Below are 20,247 nucleotides of genomic sequence, written 5' to 3'. Positions count from 1 at the left end.
GTGTGCACATACATATATTTGTATGTATGTGTAGATTTTTGTAGCTCTGTCCGTGGCAGGGCCTAGAAGCAGTGACACCCCAAGATCAATGACCACATCTGGCCCCCACATCTTGAAAGACATGTCAAAGGACACAGAGGCCAGTTTGATGGAAGTCTTCCACTGGCCAAATCTGGGACAATTAGAACATTAAGTTACATAACAAAAACCGATCAGAGCTCACTAGGTAAATTAAAAACCCACAATTTCATAGTAATACAAATAAACATGTGGGTCAAAGGAAAAGCTCTTCGTTATAACAAAATACCAACTAAATTAGAAAGGTCCTCTGGCGTTCACTGTAATAGTAAGTGATGGGTGATGCAACTGTTAGGTAAAAGTCTGATGAGTAATATGATATTTAGTCTCAGAAAGCAAAATACCTATTACAAAAGGAAAAAAGTCACAAAAAATTTACATTATTAAAAAAAGAGAAAAAACTCATTTTACAGTGAAGAACTCGGCAGACACCACCTAGCAGAACGAGTGGACATCGATGCCCCCCGATGGGGCTGCATGGAGAACTTATCGCCACTCTGACAGTCCTGCTGAGCTGACTTGAATCACGAGGAAACGTAAGATAAACTCAAACTGAGGGACAGTCCTCAAAATAACTGGCCTTCTCTCTTCAAAACTGCCCAAACCATGAAAGACATAGAGATAAATTGTTTGAAGACACATGACAACTAAATGCCTTGCATAATCCCTAGATTATGCATTTTCTTTTGTTATAAAAGACACCATTAGGACAACTAGTGGAACTGAAATGAGGTATACAGACTAAGTGACAGTGTGGGATCAATGACCATTTTCTGATTTGGGTAATTCTACTGAGGTAAGAGAATTCCTTATTTCTAGGAAATGCATGGCTAAGTATTTGGGATTAAAAAGGTATCATATCTGCAACTTTCAAATGTTTAAGAGAAAAATATATAGAGAAAGAATGATAAAGCAATTATAGTGAAATATTACCATTTGGAGTTTCTGGATAAAAGTCATACAGGAATTTTTTGCATTATACTGTACAAACACAAATGTGTCAAAATTTAAAAATGTATGTATTCTAGTCAGCTTTTAGAAGAGAACAGAAAAACTATAATGGTTTCCACCCCCAGCTCTGGGCACCGAGCTCCTGGAACCCGGGAAGTTCCTGAGGGCCAAGGGCACCTGGAGCACCTGCGACTGTGTCCAGGAGACCCCGGCGGGCTCCTACTGGGGGCCGGTCAGGACCATGGTGGGAGGTGGGGAACCTTCACCCCCACCCCCACCCCCCAACAGGGAGAGGGGCTGGAAATGGAGTTAATAACTGATCGCGCCTGCCTGAGGAAGCCTCCAGAGAATCCCGAAAGTGTGGGGCTCCGTTTCCAGGTTGGCAACCTCGTCCACCCGGGGAGGGGGGCACCCCCCAACTCCACGGGGACGGAAGCTCCTGTGCTCAGGACCCTCCCAGGCCTCACCCGATGCACCTCTTCACCTGGCAGCCTATCTGTATCCCTTTGTCGTGTTCTTTACTAAACCGGTGCACGTAAGTGCTGCTTTAAATTCCACGGCAAACGAACCAAGCCTGAGAAGGAAGTCGTAGGAACTTCTGATTTGTAGTCAAATCCGGCAGAAGTTACCAGTGACCTGGGGACCTACCTGTGACTGGCACTGGAAGTGAGGTGGGGACCATGTTGTGGGACAGAGCCCTTAACCTGTGGGGTCTGACACTGTCTCTGACACACAGGCAGTCGCAGAATTGAGGCAAATTCAGGACACCCGGCTGGCGTCATGAGAACTGCTCGGTGTAAGGGAAAAACCTCCACACATTTGGTGACTGGAACGAAGAATTCTAAGTGAGCAGTAAAGGAGAGACACAGGAGGATAACACTCGGTTTGTCCCGACTTGGGTGGGGGAACTGAATTGTTTTCCAACACAGAGTTAACATCGTATTTGAAAATAATGATAACATACAAACCTTCTCTGGAGTAACATAGAGAAGTTTTATAATTGGGTCTTTTTTTGATAATTGAAGGTAAATACTTGTAGCTTCTGAGTCAGTCTTGTCACCTGTCAGATATGTAGCTGGAATCTAAGCATAAAAGCAGTAAATAATTACAATTGTATACAGTAATCAGACTTAAGCTTATATTTTACCCTTAACTTTCATAAATATTTTACGAGTTGTAAGTCAAATCTGTCAAAGGAAAGATAATCTCAATGTAATAAAGAAACAATCAACACATATTAAAAAAACCTTACTAACTATAATTCAAAATATTCTTCTCATTGTCTACCTTTTCTTTTTTCCTCTGCTCTTTACTTCCTTTGCTAGTCTCATTTGTAAGATAAATGTGAATCCAGCATCAGAGAGCCACTCCTACCATAGAGCTGCACTGTTTTTAAGGTAAATGCATGTTTGGGGTTTTACTGTGTAAGACGGATGACAGGGCTGTAACCTCACGCAGGGCTGGGCAATGGCCACCCTGCCCGCACTAAGACATTCTCTGCAACAAAAATCAAACAGGGGTCTGTTGAGCGTTGGTGGCTCCTCACGCCGAGAACAGCTGTGTTTGACCACCACACGCAGGATTTAGCGGGAGGCCTTCAGACACGTTCCCAGCCTCAGCTGGGAGGAAAAGGACATGTGGGTGGGCACGTGCACGCATGCACGCCTTCAGGGATGAGGGGAACTTACGCTGACCTGGCAGTAACAACAGAAAGAAAACCTTTAGTATTGGTAAATAAAAGTTTCTATCAGCAAAATACATTCTCCTAGAGTGAAATCAGATGGAACTACAGATGGTTATCTGTAGCAGAATTTTCAGGCTTGCGCTGAAGATACAACCTAACGCCACTCGCAAACTTCATTCTTACAATTCATAAACAAATAGAAAAATTAGCCCAGAGTATTAAAATATAATTATTTTTACGTTATGTTTTTACTAGTATTTTTATTATAGTCGGTAGTGTTTTGCTTTCAACTTACATCCAATGAAGTCAGCTTTTGGACTTGATCGACTATAAGTGACCTCAAGGGAGAAATGACAATAGTGACCCCAGGAGACACACAGGCGGGGAGCTGGTAACACAGACTCTTACCACCCCCTGAAAGAGAAATGACAAGAACAAAGCCGTCAGGTTCCAGTGTGAGAGCACGAAGGCAGAAGTTGCACAGCGTACCACATGCAATACTGAAGATAACTGAGCAACATCGAGCGATATTCCCCGTGGTGCCCACGATCTGCTGTATCCGAACGAGCCAAGACACCGTACTGAGGCAATTCAAATGTGTGGAGATGACCTTTTAGGGCACCTCACATGGGGACGCACGACAGCAAAAGCAGGAGTCGGGGCAGGAAAATGAAATGCAGCAGAAATGTTCGAAAGTCGACTTGGGAAACCCACACGTGGTGCAAGGGGCACTCCAGTTACGGCACCGGGATTGAAATGATTATTTTATTTATTTTTAAAAATATTTTATTTATTTATCTTTAGAGGGGAAGGGAAGGAGAGAGGACGAGAAACATCAATGTATGGTTGCTTCTCGTGAGTCCCCTGATGAGAACTGGCCTGCAACCCAGGCATGTGCCCTGACTGGGAATCGAATCTCGATTGTCTGGTTCGCAGGCCCACGCTCAATCCACTGAGCTACACCAGCCAGGGCTGAAACGATTAGTTTATATAATATTTCGTTTTTAAAGAGTGAAACGGTGATCAACTACAGACCCAAAGCTGACATGGTCTAGCATTTCTCTGATGACCCAGAGCACATGTCTAGAAGCTCAGCACCGCTAACCCTCTGGCATGAACACTAGCGCTCTAGCTCCCCACACTCCTGTTAACAAGGTCATGTTCCCAACCCCCCTTCGAATAAAAGGAAGGTGGCCCCGTGTCTGTGCGCACTGACGGAGACGAATGGGCAGGGAGACTCCCTCCTTGTAACTCTAACTCAGAATGGCAAGAGAAGCAGCACACGCTGACAGGTAACTGCGACGACGAAGCCCCCATCTCCAACTCCATCAGTCTTACTGGGGGTAGAATTGCGTGCCAGGCACTTTCTAGGACTTCGATTTTTTTAAAAACAACACACNGGGGCAGGAAAATGAAACGCAGCAATGTTTGAAAGTCGACTTGGGAAACCCACACGCGGTGCAAGGGGCACTCCAGTTATGGCACCGGGATTGAAACGATTATTTTATTTATTTTTAAAAATATTTTATTTATCTTTAGAGGGGAAGGGAAGGAGAGAGGGAGAGAAATATCAATGTATGGTTGCTTCTCGTGAGTCCCCCGCTGGGAACTGGCCTGCAACCCAGGCATGTGCCCTGACTGGGAATCAAACCGCGATCGTCTGGTTCGCAGGCCCGCGCTCAATCCACTGAGCTACACCAGCCAGGGCTGAAATGATTATTTTATATATTTTGTTTTTAAAGAGAGAAACGGTGATCAACTACAGACCCAAAGCTGACATGGTCTAGCATTTCTCTGATGACCCAGAGCACATGTCTAGAAGCTCAGCACCGCTAACCCTCTGGCATGAACACTAGCGCTCTAGCTCCCCACACTCCTGTTAACAAGGTCATGTTCCCAACCCCCCTTCGAATAAAAGGAAGGTGGCCCCGTGTCTGTGCGCACTGACGGAGACGAATGGGCAGGGAGACTCCCTCCTTGTAACTCTAACTCAGAATGGCAAGAGAAGCAGCACACGCTGACAGGTAACTGCGACGACGAAGTCCCCATCTCCAACTCCATCAGTCTTACTGGGGGTAGAATTGCGTGCCAGGCACTTTCTAGGACTTCGATTTTTTAAAAAACAACACATACCATCTTTTCCACACGCGTGGTTTAAGTAAATTTCACTTGGTGTATATGTGTGTGTGCAAATGCCAAGGCAAGAGCAGGAAGCTGAATCCTAGTTTCTGCTCGGCCACATAGTATGTTATGTGACTTACACATGCCATTTAACCTTACCGTGACAAAATGTTCTAGATCTGGGGTTTATAGATTTTTTTGTCGAAAAGAAACTATTTGGAATGTGTATTTGTCAAGAGGTGGAAACTGTGCAAAAGGACAGTTAAAAACACGCCCTGGGAACCCTGAAGGAGCATGGAAGGACCACTGGACTAGCCAGGGTCACTTCCTGCTTTAGTTCTGACGCACCAAGTTGGAGCCAACAAAGAGTAACAAGTTAATGCCATAAACATGAAATGACTATTAAACCAACATCACCAAATTTTAAAATCAGTTAGAAAAAATTCAGATGCCCAGGCAACACTATTTACGATGGCAATGACTAACTGCTTACGGTGACAACAAGGAGAGCGAGGGACAGAGGAAGACCACAGGTGTGAAGTACTGAAACCCCAAACTCCTGAGTTGCTTCTCCTACAGCTTATTTAATATTCTGACCGGGCTGACTATAAATCACCGAACAGCTGTTATAAACGCGTAGAGCACCATGAGGAGTCCTGGGCCCCTTCGAAACAGGCCAAGAAAGAGCTACACGAAGTGATTGGCATTTAAAGCCCATGACACTCCATGTAGCAGGAACTTTATGAGTGTCCCCACTGCACGCACGGGGTTCAGGGAGCCTTGCTCAGGGTTGCACCACTAAGAAACAGCAGGGCTGTGCTTTAAGCCCCGGCCATTGCCCCAGAGCTGATGACTTCAGCCACTATGCAACACTAGACTGTACCAAACACACGGCTAGAGATGGTCATGTCTTATTCCAGTCCTATATTTTTACTCACGTATCAGACTAATGTAGACTACCAAAAAAAAAAAAGAAGAAAGAAAGAAAAGAAAAATTCCCAAAGAGAATTCTAGATCAGTGCAACACAAAGAGCTTGGAGGTGAACATCCTAAAGGGTTACAAATGTTATCACGTCAACAACTAGAATAGAGGCAATGAGGTAATACACTTTCTTCCTATGGCACTGGGGCCCAGAGGCCCATAAATGATGGAAATACTGTGTCGGCGTTCTTTTTATTTCTATTAAAGGGCTCTCGTTTCACATCTGCCATGGATTCCTGCCAATTCATATCTAAAAATACATACCAGTGGGCATTAAGATAAAACAGTCTTCGCCAAGCAGTGCAGCATTGATCGCCTCTAGCTGATTAGTTCTAAAATTATGCAGGCCAAATTTTTTATGAAAAATCTTCATCATTTCTTTTGTATGAGGAAAATCAAGACTTCGGAAATGCTCGTGTTTCGGATTTCTGGATGCTAAATTTTGCACCACTTGGTCTAAGAAAATAATCAATGGTAAGGAAAAAATCAGCACCAGATGTCACAAGTCAGTTTCAGCACATACCCTGTGCCCTGCATGGTCATTCACATACCTTTCCCCACAGCAAACTCCGTCTGTAACCATTCCCTGAATACCCTCCTGTACGAGTATCCCCCCATGCATTTGGCCTTCCCAAAGGCCAAATTCAAGTCTTTCCTTGATTTTTCTACAGCACTACCACTAGTCTTTGTTTTAAAAAGTATTTTGTTTATTTATTTCTAGAGAAAGGGGAAGGGTTGGAGAAAGAGGAAAAGAAAATTGATGTGAGAAACACCAATTGGTTGCTTCTCGTCCGTGCCGCGACTGGAACCGAACCCACAATCCAGGCACATGCCCTGACCGGGAATTGAACCAGCAACCTGTCTCTTTGCGGATCAACGCCCGGCCCACCAAGCCACTGCTCCTCATTCCCTCCTTCCTCTTCTCTTTTGACCGACCTTTCAGACAAATTTGCTTTCCTGGTTCCACCTCCTCCACCTGCCCCTGAAACTGGGTAGTCTTTGAAACTCGGGGCTGGGTCCGTTGGACGTCCTTGGTGGAATTCTCCCAGACCTGCGGTGCTAAGCATCACCTATGTGCACAGAAGGCCTGTGTTTCTCTCTTCAGATCCAACTGGCCTGCTCCTACATTGCGGTCCTACATGCATCTCCAGCTGCCTGCAAGGTGTTTCTACCCGAATGACTTCTCCACACTGTGAGCTCCACAAGTATTGAAACAGTCCTCCTCTGCTTTTCTCCAGATCTGCCTCTCTCCTGACCCCCCTATTTCTGTTAATGGGGAACAAGCAGAGCTCAGACGCCAGCTTTGGCAGTCGCTCCATTCCCGACACTCAACTGTCTCCGAGATAATTGCGGACGTCAAGCATGACACATTCTAACATGATACAAAAATAAATCCATTAATGGCTGTTTTAAAGGTCAACAGCGTAACTATAAGAACAACCTCTGTGGTATTAAGTCATTAATAGCAAAAATAGGGAGGGCTGTAGTTTACAGAACTTTGCACATCTGAACTTGTTTCAGCTGAGAAAAAAAAAACCCACCACTTTGTGATAGTTTTGTAGGGTTGATGTAAGGTTTTAAAATTAATTTTGGCTTTTATCTGCACCCTTTACAGAAGCTAATGTCACTCCTCCAAAACTTCCCTGACCAAACTGTGAGCTCCACGAGGGAGCTCTAAGTTCCTAATAGTTCCTACTATTATTTATCTAGCACAAGAATCTAGAGCCAAACATGCACACAGGAACTATCTGCGGAATGAATTCAAAAGATTTCAGGCCAAAAGACATCATTTGGTTGATTTAAGAAATTTGACTTCATATCTTTCTTAGACTGCCCTATATTTTAATATTTTAAGCCATAAAACATTTCTCTACTTGATAAATTGATCAGTTCTCATCAACCCAGGGTTCTAAAAATATACACTTACATTTTTAACATACAAATTCAGCTTTGCTTTTGTCTATCCCCCAGAATATTAAAAACTTGGTCCTCATGAGCTTTATTGCTTTAGGGACTAAAGAAAACATTAATTTAAAGGCAAAGCACATTGTAATGACTTTAGAGCCTTACTACAATAGGTTATAATTACACATTTTATGAAACTACAGCTGCTACAGACAAAAGAGCAACTTGCTTTTGAAATTGTGATTTGTAATTCATATTATCAGCAGAAATTTGCATAGGAACAATGTAGTTTTCAGGCTGTGATGACTTGCTACGGTTTTTCTTCCACAATTCCAATTCTGGACAGTCTCGTTTTCATGCAAAACATAAGCATTCAATTTACTTTGAACTTACCAGGGTAATTGTGAATTGACTCTGAGAAGTTTTTATTTTGAGCAGCGAATGTCGCTGGAAGCGAGTTTGCCGTGGCTGGAGCAGTTCTTTCTAACGCTGATTTAACGGGCCGACCCTCTCTAATAGGCTGATAGGCAGCTGTGGACGGTTTGCTGGCTGCGAAGTTAAGCATTATATTTTCCCACTCATCATCATCGTCCTCCAAGTCCTCGATGTCAAAATGACCGATCCCATCGGAAGCCTGCACTTCTCTCTCAAAGTCATCTGTCGAAGCAGCGTGTGGGTTCTGCTCTTTCAGGGCAGTGCTCGTGAGAACATTTCCTGGGAAACGACAGCTCTCGCTTCTTTTTTCTGCCCTTGGGGTTTCGGCCCAGTTGCTACTCACAAAGGACTTCTGTAAACGGGGACTGAATGATGGCCTTTCGAAGAGATTCTTCTTGGTGGCTGAGAATCCTGTCTTTCCCGGGGTAGTGGTCGCTGAACACTCCCCAGACAAAATGGAATTTGAGGAAATGGGGAGAAACTGGAACCCCTTATCAGAATCCCCTGCAGGGCAGAAATCGCCCTTTGGGAAGGTGGACAGTGAGGAACCAGATGCCATGCTGGCCGCAGGGCCAACAGCACCGTCAGGCCGGCGCCGCCACATGGAGCCGAGAACACTGGCGTCGTCTGGGTTAAAACCCGCTTCAGCTAGGAGCTTTCTTCTGAAGGGAAAAGACACAACACCCTATTGAGTGTGAGTGGGCTACCACGGGAGGCCACAGAAGCTTAGCTTTAGTTTTTATCCCAAACTGTGACAAAATACACCCTCTTTTTTCCAATGAAAAAAATCTGGATACAAATGCTAAAGGAACAATTTGAAAAAAACAATAAATAAATGTAAAACACGGTGACAATTTATCCTGTTCAGAATGCCTAAAACTTTTGCCCTGTACCTTTCCCACGTGGAGTGATGGACATGCAGTCAGGTGCACCCTGGACGGAGAAAACGCAACGTACCTCAGGTCTCGCTGCTGCAGCAGGTCGTCCCCACACTCCAGTGCTTCCAGTTCATTGTCAGGAACGGCATCGACTAAGTTACAGATGTGGACCATCACTCGAATAAGCTGCTGCTGTAAACTTATCTGTCTAGCTATAAAGTAATTATGGTGTTAATATTTTTCCTGGAAAACAAAAAAGACTTAACATTTTCAAAGTCATGCATGTAAAATCTGAAGGAGTTTAAAAACGACTATAAACAATCTCACACTGTCCTTATTAACTGCCTATGAAATACTTTGAAATCAGATCGTCTCTATTCTAAACCACAAGAGCTTGTAGCTGTGCTATGTTAATTATTAATATTTCTCTAAGGGTAACCAAGGTCGTTGGAAAATAGTCTAATCAATGTACTACAATTTTTTTACCCACTTTAGGTATAAATCTCACCAAGTCTATCACAACAGGCTACACGGGAACTCCCCTCCGACCACCACTGTTCCGGCCTGCGGGCACCCAGGCTTCCTTTCAGCGGTCGCAGCGCAGCGCCCTGACTTTCCTCTCGCAGGCCCCCCTGCCCCACTCCCTCCGTGGGCTCTTGATGGAAGGGAGCTCGGGGAGGAGGAGGTCGAGCTCTCTGGCTGCAAAGAAGGCCCTCCCTTTCCAATGAGCCAGACGGGCTGCTGGGGACCCTCTCTGCTGACACGGAAGGAAACACAGCTTCCCTCTGGGGAAATAAGACTGAGCAGAAAACAGAGACCAACAGAAATGGAGGACGGAGATGGAGGGATGACACCGAACAGGACAGAGGAGGCAGGTGTGAGACAGACGTTCCTGATAACGGTGTTTGGGTGTCTGAATCCAGCCAGCCCACTCCTCATTTATTTCTCCAACCCGTGTAACTGAAAAATAAAATGCCAAAGGAGGACAGGCTTCAGATAAAGGAAACACATCGGTCAGGGAAGCCAGTACCATGCCTACACCACCACCCCTAGGGCCCAAGGCAGACAGGGGAAACAAGCCGTGAAGGTGGGCCACAGAGGAAAGAGTATTCTCAGGCCACGATGAGAGAAATAAAGGGAAGAAAATGTTCAGGGAAGAAAAGGAGGCTGCAGGGAAAGCAACGAGCAAGCGCAGTCAGTGGAGGGGTATCCCGGGCAGAAAGAAGAGGGACAGGAACAGACTAGGCGGTGTGCGGAGCCGTGTGGGAGCAGCATGTGTGGGAGACGGAGACGGCGGGCTCTGCCGGGGACTGACGTCCACAGGCCCGTGAGGTCTGGGAGGGAAACGTGGAACGCTGAACCCTCCTTTCCTGCTGTCTTCTCTGCAAGGAGAATGGCCTCGAGATGGCAAAGAGGAGAATGAACAATGGTCTGAAGGAAACGAAAGCCAACACAGGCTCAGAGAGAGATACAGCCACTGGAAAGGAGCTCAAGTCTCCCTGTCTAGACAGACGACACTTTGGAGCACAGGGGAAACCTGCAAACAGATTTCGAGGATACACGAGGCCTCTTGTGAATAGTAGAGTTGATGGAAGAGTGAAGACAGGCAAACATTGTTCTAATTTTCAAAAAAATTGTATTGAGTGCCAAAAGCTACAAGCTGGCGATCTTGATGTTAATTCAAGGCAAAATTCTAGAACATGTTATCAAATGGCTTCTTTGTGAACTCCAAGGAGCAGAGGAAACAATTATAGAGTTAGCGAGAGTTCACGAAAATAAACCAGCCATCCAATGTACTTCGTTCTTTGAAAGGATTAGGCTGGCACAACAACAGCCACCTGCACGGAGGCCTGCAGTGCACTAGGCACTTCACCTTGAATCCTGACAACCACCCAGCAGGTTAAATGTTATTCTCCCCGTTTTACAGAAGAAACGGAAACCCAGAGAGGCTTAACTCATTTGCCGCAGCCACACGGCCAGGGGGAGGCGGAGACGGGGTTGTATTGAAGGCCGGCATCACTCTGCAGCCAGTGCCCCATCGGATCCTTCTCGCTGCCTCAGGCCTTGAACTTCTGGGGTCATATGACCAAGACTACAGTATCCCGTGCACAAGGGAGAGAACTATGGCATGAAAGCAGATCTGTGACTAGTTGAACAGGAACTGGCGACGAACAGACTGATGTTAGCCGAGAGGGAGGCCTCCACCAACATCCCGTAGGACTCTGTTCTTGCCCCCGTCCTAGCTCAAACTTGGCGATGCAGAAACGTCCCAGGGCAGAGGCCGTCAGTGTAAACTCCAGTGCCCCAGGATGGCTGGGTTCGAATCCCAGCTGTGCTGCTGTCTAATTCCAGGACCACGTGTCATTACTTGACTCTCCTGCATCTGTTTCCTTACTGTAAAATGGGGACAACAGAAGCTCCCTTACGGGGCCATTGTGAGCATTAAATTGGTTAATGTTGTTAAGGCACTTAGTAAACAAAAATTTGGAACAAACAGAAATAACACAGAGACCACCATGCAAGTGTGCGCAACACTCCCCATCCCTCATATACACAGCACCCAGCAAACCAGAGTAGACTGTATTACTGAAATATTCAGAGAAAAAGGAGCTCTGGGAAACTGACTGATAAAAATGAAACATTCCATGTAAGAGTTAAAGACAAAATTGAGGCAATTTCTCAAAAAGCAGAGAAGCAAGAGCTGGAAAATAGATAATTAATGGAACCCTAGTATACAAGAATAGAAGTTTTAGGAAGAGTAAAAGAGAAAAGAATAAAAGGAAACACAAGAAAAACTCCCAGAACAGGACACAAATTTCTAGACTGAAAGAGCCTCTGGGAAGAAGAAATGAAGAGTAAGAAAGGAGATTGTTGCTCTGGCTGGTGTAGCTCAGCGGATTGAGCGAGGGCCTGTGAAACAAAGGGTCGCTGGTTTGATTCCCAGTTAAGGCACATGCCAGGGTTGCAGGCCAGTTCCCAGCAGGGGACGCACAAGGAGCAACCATACATTGATGTTTCTCTCCCTCTCTCCTTCCCTTCCCCTCTAAAGATAAATAAATAAAATCTTTAAAAAAAAAGAAAGGAGACTGTTGTTTTTCAGTCTTATCACATTATTGGATCATTTATACTAGACTCTACACAAGGAGAACTAGGAGGAACTAGTCTAAAAACCACTACCTGTGAGGAGTTAAAAGACCTAATAATGTGTAGACTTAACAAAAAATCCCCAACCGCTTCTGGAAGCTTTAGACTTACCTTATAAGAATTGAGTTATAAAAGGCAAATTTTGGTTCAGTACAAGAAATAATTTTCTAACAAGTAGTGTTTTTGAAATAATGAATGACTTACTTTGCAAGAACATGAAACGATTATTTTTTTGAAATATTTATTTATTTATTTTTTGGTCCTCACCCGAGGACACGCTTATTGATTTTAGAGAGGGGGAAGGTAGGTAGGGAGAGAGGGAGAGAAACACCAATGTGAGAGAGAAACATCGATGGTTTTGCCCCTCCTACAAACCCCTTGCTGGGGCCCAAACCTGCAACCTAGGCATGTGCCCTAACTGGGAACTGAACCCTCAGCCTTTCAGTTTATGGGATGAAGCTCCAACCAGCTGAGCCGCACCGGCCAGGGCTGAATATAAGTTTACGAGTTGTTCGAGCAAATGCTGGCTAACCAACAAACAAGGATGGCTCTACGTTAGGGTAAAAGGAACTATGACTTTGCTGTCTTATACTATACAGCCACAGGTAAAAATACAATCTCATTTGTATCAAAATAAGTGATTAAAATACGTGATAGGTCTGAAATACTGGCTGTACCGTCACAGTGCGTGCTGGTTTCTCGGGGCAACGGCCGCGCGGGCATTTCCCCCGGTTTGGATGAGTCCTCGGGCGAGCTGAGATCGTCCGTCTTCCTGTCACAGGTGTCAGGCTCCTTTAACATACTGCCAATTAGAACAAACACAACCAATCAAAGTGTAGAGTGCATCAAATGCATCATTTTCCCTCTGATATTTCTCCACAACATGTAACATAAAAGAGAAACATGTTTTTGTTATCTTCTATAGTCTAAAACCTCTTAGCTGGCCCTCAAAGACTTTCATCTTCTAGCCCAAGAGACCTTTTCAACTTTACCTCCAACAAGGTCCCTTCAGTAACCCCAGGCTCCACCCGCAGCCCCCTCCCCCCGCCCCCCCGACCTGCCCTAGGGTTACTCTTCTGATNCCCCCCCCCCCCCCCCCCCCGCCTCCTCGGACCTGCCCTAGAGTTACTCTTCTGATTTCTCCAGCAGGTGGTCGTTAATGGCCCTCCCTTCTGAGGTTCCAAGAGGAGCATTTTATCCAGGCTCCGCCTATACCGGCACGTATAACGTGTATATCTGTACATAGTTAACTTATATACATCATACAAAAACATATTAACGTATGCAAACACGGTCAGTCTGACTGGATAAAACAAATACTTTGAAAGTAATAAAATCAGTACTAATCGTTAAAGAGAGGGAACTGTGGTAATCCAAAGAAAGATAACCCTCTCCAGAACCTGAGAAGGCTTTGCAAAGGGGCTGGAATTGGCAGAAACCTTGAAGGACAGATATGACAAGTGAGACTATGAAGAAGAGATAAAAAGACAATTCTATTCACTCAATACCCAAGAATCAACTGTACTTTTCTAAAACAGGATTTTAGGATGCAATCTTCTAACCAAATCAAACAGTGATGAATAAAACTATGCTTTATAAAATGATATGGAGTTACAACAAAGAAAGGGCCTTACATTTTGGGCAGTGTTTCCCAAGTTGCCCCATTGGGCTCATCGCAGCCTCGGGTTATAGAAAGGGCATAACTAGCGATAAAGCTAAAAGGCAGTTTGGAGAAGATGGAAGATTCTGAAGGCCAGCTATAAAAACACATTTGTTTCTCTTTTCTGTTATGTATTACCTGACCATCACACCTCTGAAATCAATTCAGAAGTCACAACCAGCATTTTAAAACAAAAATGAAAAATAAAATTCAAGTGTACTCTGCACATAAAATTCTAGAAAATTCTATTTGTGTTATAACATGTACAAATACGTACACAAGGTTGAAATGGAAAATATACAGAGAGACTTCACCTCAGAAATAACCATTTTCCAAGTGCTGGAGAGCTAGGTACAGTGAAATATGGTATAACAACTCAATATTATATAGCCATTAGTGGAATAAAAATAAAAACTATATGGAAAATATTTTTAAAATAATACTCAGAGAAAATAAGAATAAAAATTATGGTTGCATGTTTATCATAGCAATGCAAAAATTCTACACATGTAAAGAAAATCCAAATCAAACTTGAAAAATGTTTGGTTTGTTGGAATGTTGAGACTACGAGTTAAGAATACTGTTAAAGTGGCTAGTGTTATTTGTGCAATGCACACTTTTTAAATTAACACACAAAAAAGGCCAGGAAATAGCACTATGCTGCATCTTAGTTCATTTGTCACGAATCGTATCATCTCGGGCCATCCCCTGCTCCTGCCCGGGCCTCGGCTGCTTCCCCTGTTAAGTGACCATGCTGACTTAGAACCCAGACTCGACATGAACGCCTGCTGAGTTTTCTGCTTTGTGCAATTCTGTCTGAATTTCTATCGGAAGGGAGAAGAAGAGTGGGCAGCTGTTCACAGTTTTTAGTTCTGTCATCAAACAGTCATCACGCTCCAACCTCTCCTGCCTCTTCAAACATCCCAACACACCTATTAAAACACCAACCGGAGAAACTAGACTACGCACACAACTGCCTCCTTCCCGCCTTCCTCCCCTCATTAAGGTGATATACTTTAGAGATCTATCTCATCAAAATACCGGTTAATAGCATGGTATATGCTCCACCACCCAACCGGACTGTGATTTAGGCTGGGGTGAGCACGGAGGTAACAAAGACTATCAGTATTTTAAACTATTGATGAGCTGTGTGGACAATGTGTTTTTTCCCATAACACTACCAACTAACCACAACCATGTCCCTAGTTTGCTAAAATTCAGTGAACGTCAAATACAGTAGCTAATTCTATCCTGTAGGATTAAAAACACTTACCAAGTCACTTTCCACACAAGGAATTAGCTTTGTGTCATTTCAGGTCCAGGAGTTGGGAAACATAGTATTTTTAGGAATACATCCCTCACGTTAAAACCAACTACACAAAACTGTTTGGAGGTCTCATGTAATTACAATTTTGATAGTAGTCTAAAGCTGGAACTTTATAGCTTTAGAATACTACCAGTTAAGTAAAATGGGTCATCAGGGACTTTCTGAAGCTTTCATTTGGATATAAACTGTGCAGAACATGAAATTATACAAAAATGACATTACATAACTACATTATTTCAGATACTCCAGAAACAAACAATAAAGCTTATTAATTCGTTAGCTGTTTTACCTAAAGCACTTCAAAGAGGAAGAAGAGGCGGAAGTCGTCCCTTCTGGAGAAGGCGGAACAAAATCTATGTTGTAATCCTCCTCTTCAAGTTCAACACACGAAGAGTTCTCAACGGAATGTAACTCAGTTTCTTCCAAGTTGTTTTCCTTTTCACCATTCTCTATAGCACACAGTTGATAAACATAGGTCACTGAAATAATGAACGACACAAAGAACAGGGCACGGGCACTGGAAGTGAGCGCCTCGGCACATCCTGAACAGTAGTAACACCACCCGAGAGTCCTCTCCTCGCCCACCGTGATGGTGGCTTAACTCTTCACAACCGACTGAGTCGGCTGGAGCAGCCCAGCGAATGGGGCGGAGGCCTGCTTCAGGGTGGCTGTCTCCAGTGAATGATGAAGCCCACACTCAGCATTAGCATGTTTCTTTGGCTGTTTTGGGCTCATATTTAAATAAAGGTGAAGCGAGACAAATGAATCTGATAATTGTACAAACACGGTTGTTTGTACAAACAACTTTCACTTTATCACAAAGGCTTCCTAGTGACTTCAGTCTACCAAATGGTGTTTCTCTCCTGAATATAAGGAAAAATACAATGTCAAATTCTCCCTCTTTAGTTGACCTTTTACCAAATTTCCTCTTTATCAACAGCAGCACATTTGATTAGACCATATAGTTCTGCTCATTATGAATCACCTTTTGGTCTTCTCTCATCCTACAGTAACCTTAATGGGATTCAGGGGCTTAAAAAGTTTAGCCTCATATTTACATCTATTTCATAAGGGAGGTACTTCCACATATGGCTAATCTTAGCTATTCAGTTCTGGACATCTAGTAACTACGGGACCTAAACAGAACATAATTTGAATGTAATTTATAATGTTTAATAGCATAATCGGGTCATATTATACAGTAATACGAGGTGGCAGCAAGCCATTAAGGAATTATAATAGAAAGGCTTAGCTTCACCCTGGCTGGCATAGCTCAGTGGGTTAAGCACGGGCCTGCGAACCAGAGTATCACAGTTCGATTCCCAGTCAGGGCACATGCCTGGGTTGCAGGCCAGTTCCCAGCAGGGGACACACGAGAGGCAACCATACATTGATATTTCTCTCCCTCTCTCCTTCCCTTCCCCTCTAAAGATAAAGAAATAAAATCTTAAAAAAAAGAAAGAAAGAAAGGCTTAGCTTCACTTCCCAATTCTACCACTCACCAAGCCAGCAAACCACTAACAGGCCATCTGAACCTCTACGGAGCTTATTTTCTTCACACATAAAAATCACAGCACGAGCTTTGGTGTTAATCTAAAAATTGTATTAGCAGAATAAAATTTGTCGTTTCATCAGTATGCCCTGCCTACTGTTCAATAAGCGCCTCTAATGATCCTGAGAACAAAGCTACCTCATCCTCGCTACTGTTCCCATGCCTAGCTCTGAATGAATAAATGTAATCAATACAGTGAAATAAAAATAAAACAGTAATTTTTACCTTTCTCCTCTCCCAAGTGAAGCTTTATAGAGGGACTATCCTGAGTATCTTTGCTTATAAACTCACAATCGGGGCCATCGTCGATACAAATCACATCGCTACTTGACTGTTGGGAGTCGGCCTCCTGTTCTGTAGTCAAACGTACTTGCTTGCATTCGGAGGAGGAAGGAGTCAAATCAGCTTTATGAGGCTGTGCTTTAAAAACGTTTTTCTTAGGCTTTCTTGATTTCTGAGCAGTGCTTACTCTCACCAAGTGATTTCTGACCGGGGTAAAAAACGCTTTTGAATTCCCAGAAGTATCAAAGTCATCCATATCATCCCAACTGTTGATGGTAATAAGCGAGTCTGATGAAGAACTAAATTCTAACTTCTTGAAAGTAGCGTCATGGGACTCCTTCACAACCGGTGTGCTCTGGGTAGTACGTAAAACTGCCCGCGGAGCCTGCACCGGGTCTGGCAACAATGGTTTTGAACCGATCCTCTCGGTCTGCTGTCCTGCGGCAGCATTTTTAAAGTCGCAGATCCTTGTCAGCTGATTATAGGGGGAAGTTTCAATGGAGGAAAGGTCCTCAGTGACATTCACGTCTTTATCACTTAACACAGGTGTCCTTGCTACTGACACACTGGTCACACACACGCTGTTGGCTGACGGTATTTTCTTCTTGAAAGTGAAAGCACTGGACAAATAGACAACCTGAATTAGAAGCATTTTAAGAAACCCACCAACTCCACAGAACTCTATGATTTTTATTAATTTACATAAGTTACCTTCATTGTAGCACCAGTGAGCAAAGTCTCTATTCCCCTCTCTGATGTAAAAATTGACTTAAATTATACTGTGTGCTCTGACCCTTCCTATTCAGGGGCTAATTATCCAGGCCATTCCCAGAACTCTATTTCTCAGGCTGGGAGTCCTTAATTAACAGCACCTCTGGAGGGAGGGGCAGCATAAGCAAAAAACAGAAGAGAATCAAATGTGGCTGCTTATTGCTACTCTGATAAAAGTTTTACGGGGGAAAAATTAAAACTGCTCGCTATACTGAGATCTGGAGGGAAGCAAGAGTCCTGGACATCTCTGGATCTAGTGACATAAAGGTCAATGGTCACTTTGAAGTCAAGCGCCCAGTCTAGAACCTGGTTAAGAGCACAATAAGGAATATATGTTATTGTTAGATATCTTTAGGAGTTTGGGGTATAGCTTGGGGGGAAGAACAGAACCAGAGAGCTATAGTTTCCTTGTAAATTCTTTTTGGAAAGGATATAAAGTTATATTAAAATATTAAAAATAGCCCAGGCTGGTGAAGCTCAGTGGTGAAGCACAGGCCTTCGAACCAGAGGATCTCGGTTCAATTCCCAGTCAGGGCACATGCCTGGGTTGCAGGCCAGTTCCCAGCAGGGGACGCACGAGAGGCAACCACACATGGATATTTCTCTCCCTCTCTCCTTCCCTTCCCTTCTAAAGATAAATAAATAAAATCTTTTAAAAAATTTAAAATACCCATTTGCCTGAATTTACACAAAGACTCATTATTTATTCATTTAACGAATATTTACTGAGCAAGTGTTATGTGTCAGAAACTGCAAATGGGCCAAACAATTTATTACCTGGTGCCCCAAACGCATGCTCTGCCATTAATTTTTTTAAAAATTTTATTTATTTATCTTTAGAGGGCAAGGGAAGGAGAGAGGGAGAGAAATATCAATGTATGGTTGCCTCTGGTGTGTCCCCTGCCGGGAACTGTCCTGCAACCCAGGCATGTGCCTTGACTGGGAGTCGAACCGTGATCGTCTGGTTCACAGGCCCGCGCTCAATCCACTGAGCTACACCAGCCAGGGCTCTGCCATTAATTTGCAAAGTGGGAAAATCACTGACCTCACAGTTTTATTTACTCATCTAAACAACGAAAGGGTTCAAAGTGCAGATATCTCATTTGTATGACACCGTATGTTAGTGTCTGTGTAACAACAAAACGACCAAAATACTTACGAAGGTTTTGTTTTTGACAGACTTAATTTATTGTCAAGTTTTCTGGCTGAATGACGTTCCAGTTGCTCCTGTAGATTATTTCGAGGAACAGCAGCCATGATCCTAAAAAGATAGGAAAAAAAAAAAGATCAGAAGAGTCACTGCTTTGCATTAATCACGATATTTTGAGGGGACTGGGGGAACACAGGGCGTGGAGAACTCTCCCAACTGTGTGCAAAGTAATGAGGCTTTTTTTTTTAGTCAATAGATTGTTTTGACCTATACAACCGGTAACATTTGAAATATATAATTTTTAAACAACTGAAGGCTCACTTTAATACCAAAATGACCTGGTTTTCCCCCAGTGCTAAAATAAGCACAAAAGACATTAGGGAAAGGATTAGTAGGAAAGAGCTTGCAGAAGAATGGTACCTGGCCTGGGCTCGAAGAATAAATAGAAATTGGACAGGGAGGGAGGTGGGAGAAAGTACTCGAGGCCTACTGAACCCAAAGAACAAATGAATCGCTGAGTTCTCTGCCCACAGGGGCAAGGAAGAAAGAGCACCACCCGTGGAAGCAATGGTTTACCAGCAAGACACCAGGCTTCATAATTACTCAGTTCAACCTGAAAGAAGACTTTTACCAACTGTATTTTCCCCTTGTAGAACAAACTGATATTGCTGAGCTATTGTATAACATAATGTGCAGGTTAAGCCACCTTAACCACATCTTAATAAAGTTTTTCCCAAAATAAACATGAAAATGTAGACAGAAGGGTACAATGAACTCCTACACAACTACCTTCTATGCACACATCCTGAGATCCTCACTTCACCATTCTGGAAGCTGACCCCCATCCCCAAATGGTGATATTGTCATTCCTTCATTCCTCATTAGCTGAAATACAGGGTGGGGCAAAAGTAGGTTTACAGTTTTAAGTATGCAAAATAGAGTTTATCTTTGTATTACTGTTTATTTTCTATACAAGTAACTGTAAACCTACTTTTATCCCACTGTGTATTTCTATCAAGAGAAAGGTACTGTGACCCAGTAGTAAGCTGACACAGGAGACAGGATATATGTCTTAATTCCTTTCCTTTATTTGTTAACTTTCAAAATAATGAGTTCATACTCTGACGACCTCCAATGGCCATCACTGTTTTCTTAGTATCATTATAAACTAATGGATTGAACATATTTTTGTATGTTCCATCCAATATAGTTACTGCTTTTACTGATTCTCAAAACTGTTTCATGTTAAGCCAGTAGGAACCTTTGCAGGCTGGTTCATCATTCCATTTGACATAACCTTAGTAGTCTTGGAGAGTTTCCTCACTAT

General features: G+C 43.5%; 1 protein-coding gene across 2 annotated transcripts in view; it reads right to left on the bottom strand.

The window, feature by feature from the left end:
- Positions 1-20,247, bottom strand: part of BLM (BLM RecQ like helicase) — a 57,018-nt gene that overhangs the window by 33,887 nt on the left and 2,884 nt on the right. For both annotated transcript variants that reach the window (XM_037053566.1, XM_037053567.1), the window contains exons 2-10: positions 18,930-19,031; positions 16,943-17,619; positions 15,455-15,614; positions 12,856-12,980; positions 9,114-9,246; positions 8,115-8,818; positions 6,081-6,272; positions 3,009-3,127; positions 1,998-2,111 (exon numbers count right to left, since the gene is read on the bottom strand). In XM_037053566.1, coding sequence (XP_036909461.1) covers positions 1,998-2,111; positions 3,009-3,127; positions 6,081-6,272; positions 8,115-8,818; positions 9,114-9,246; positions 12,856-12,980; positions 15,455-15,614; positions 16,943-17,619; positions 18,930-19,027 — 2,322 coding nt within the window. In that variant the 5' untranslated portion in view covers positions 19,028-19,031. The remainder of the gene's footprint in view (positions 1-1,997; positions 2,112-3,008; positions 3,128-6,080; positions 6,273-8,114; positions 8,819-9,113; positions 9,247-12,855; positions 12,981-15,454; positions 15,615-16,942; positions 17,620-18,929; positions 19,032-20,247) is intronic.

The sequence above is a fragment of the Sturnira hondurensis genome, unplaced genomic scaffold, assembly GCF_014824575.4.
Source record: "Sturnira hondurensis isolate 20B ecotype Veracruz unplaced genomic scaffold, ASM1482457v3 Scaffold0007865, whole genome shotgun sequence".
Classification (NCBI taxonomy): Eukaryota; Metazoa; Chordata; class Mammalia; order Chiroptera; family Phyllostomidae; genus Sturnira; species Sturnira hondurensis.
Note: the sequence above shows the minus strand (reverse complement) of the source record. Positions and strands in the feature narration are given on the sequence as shown.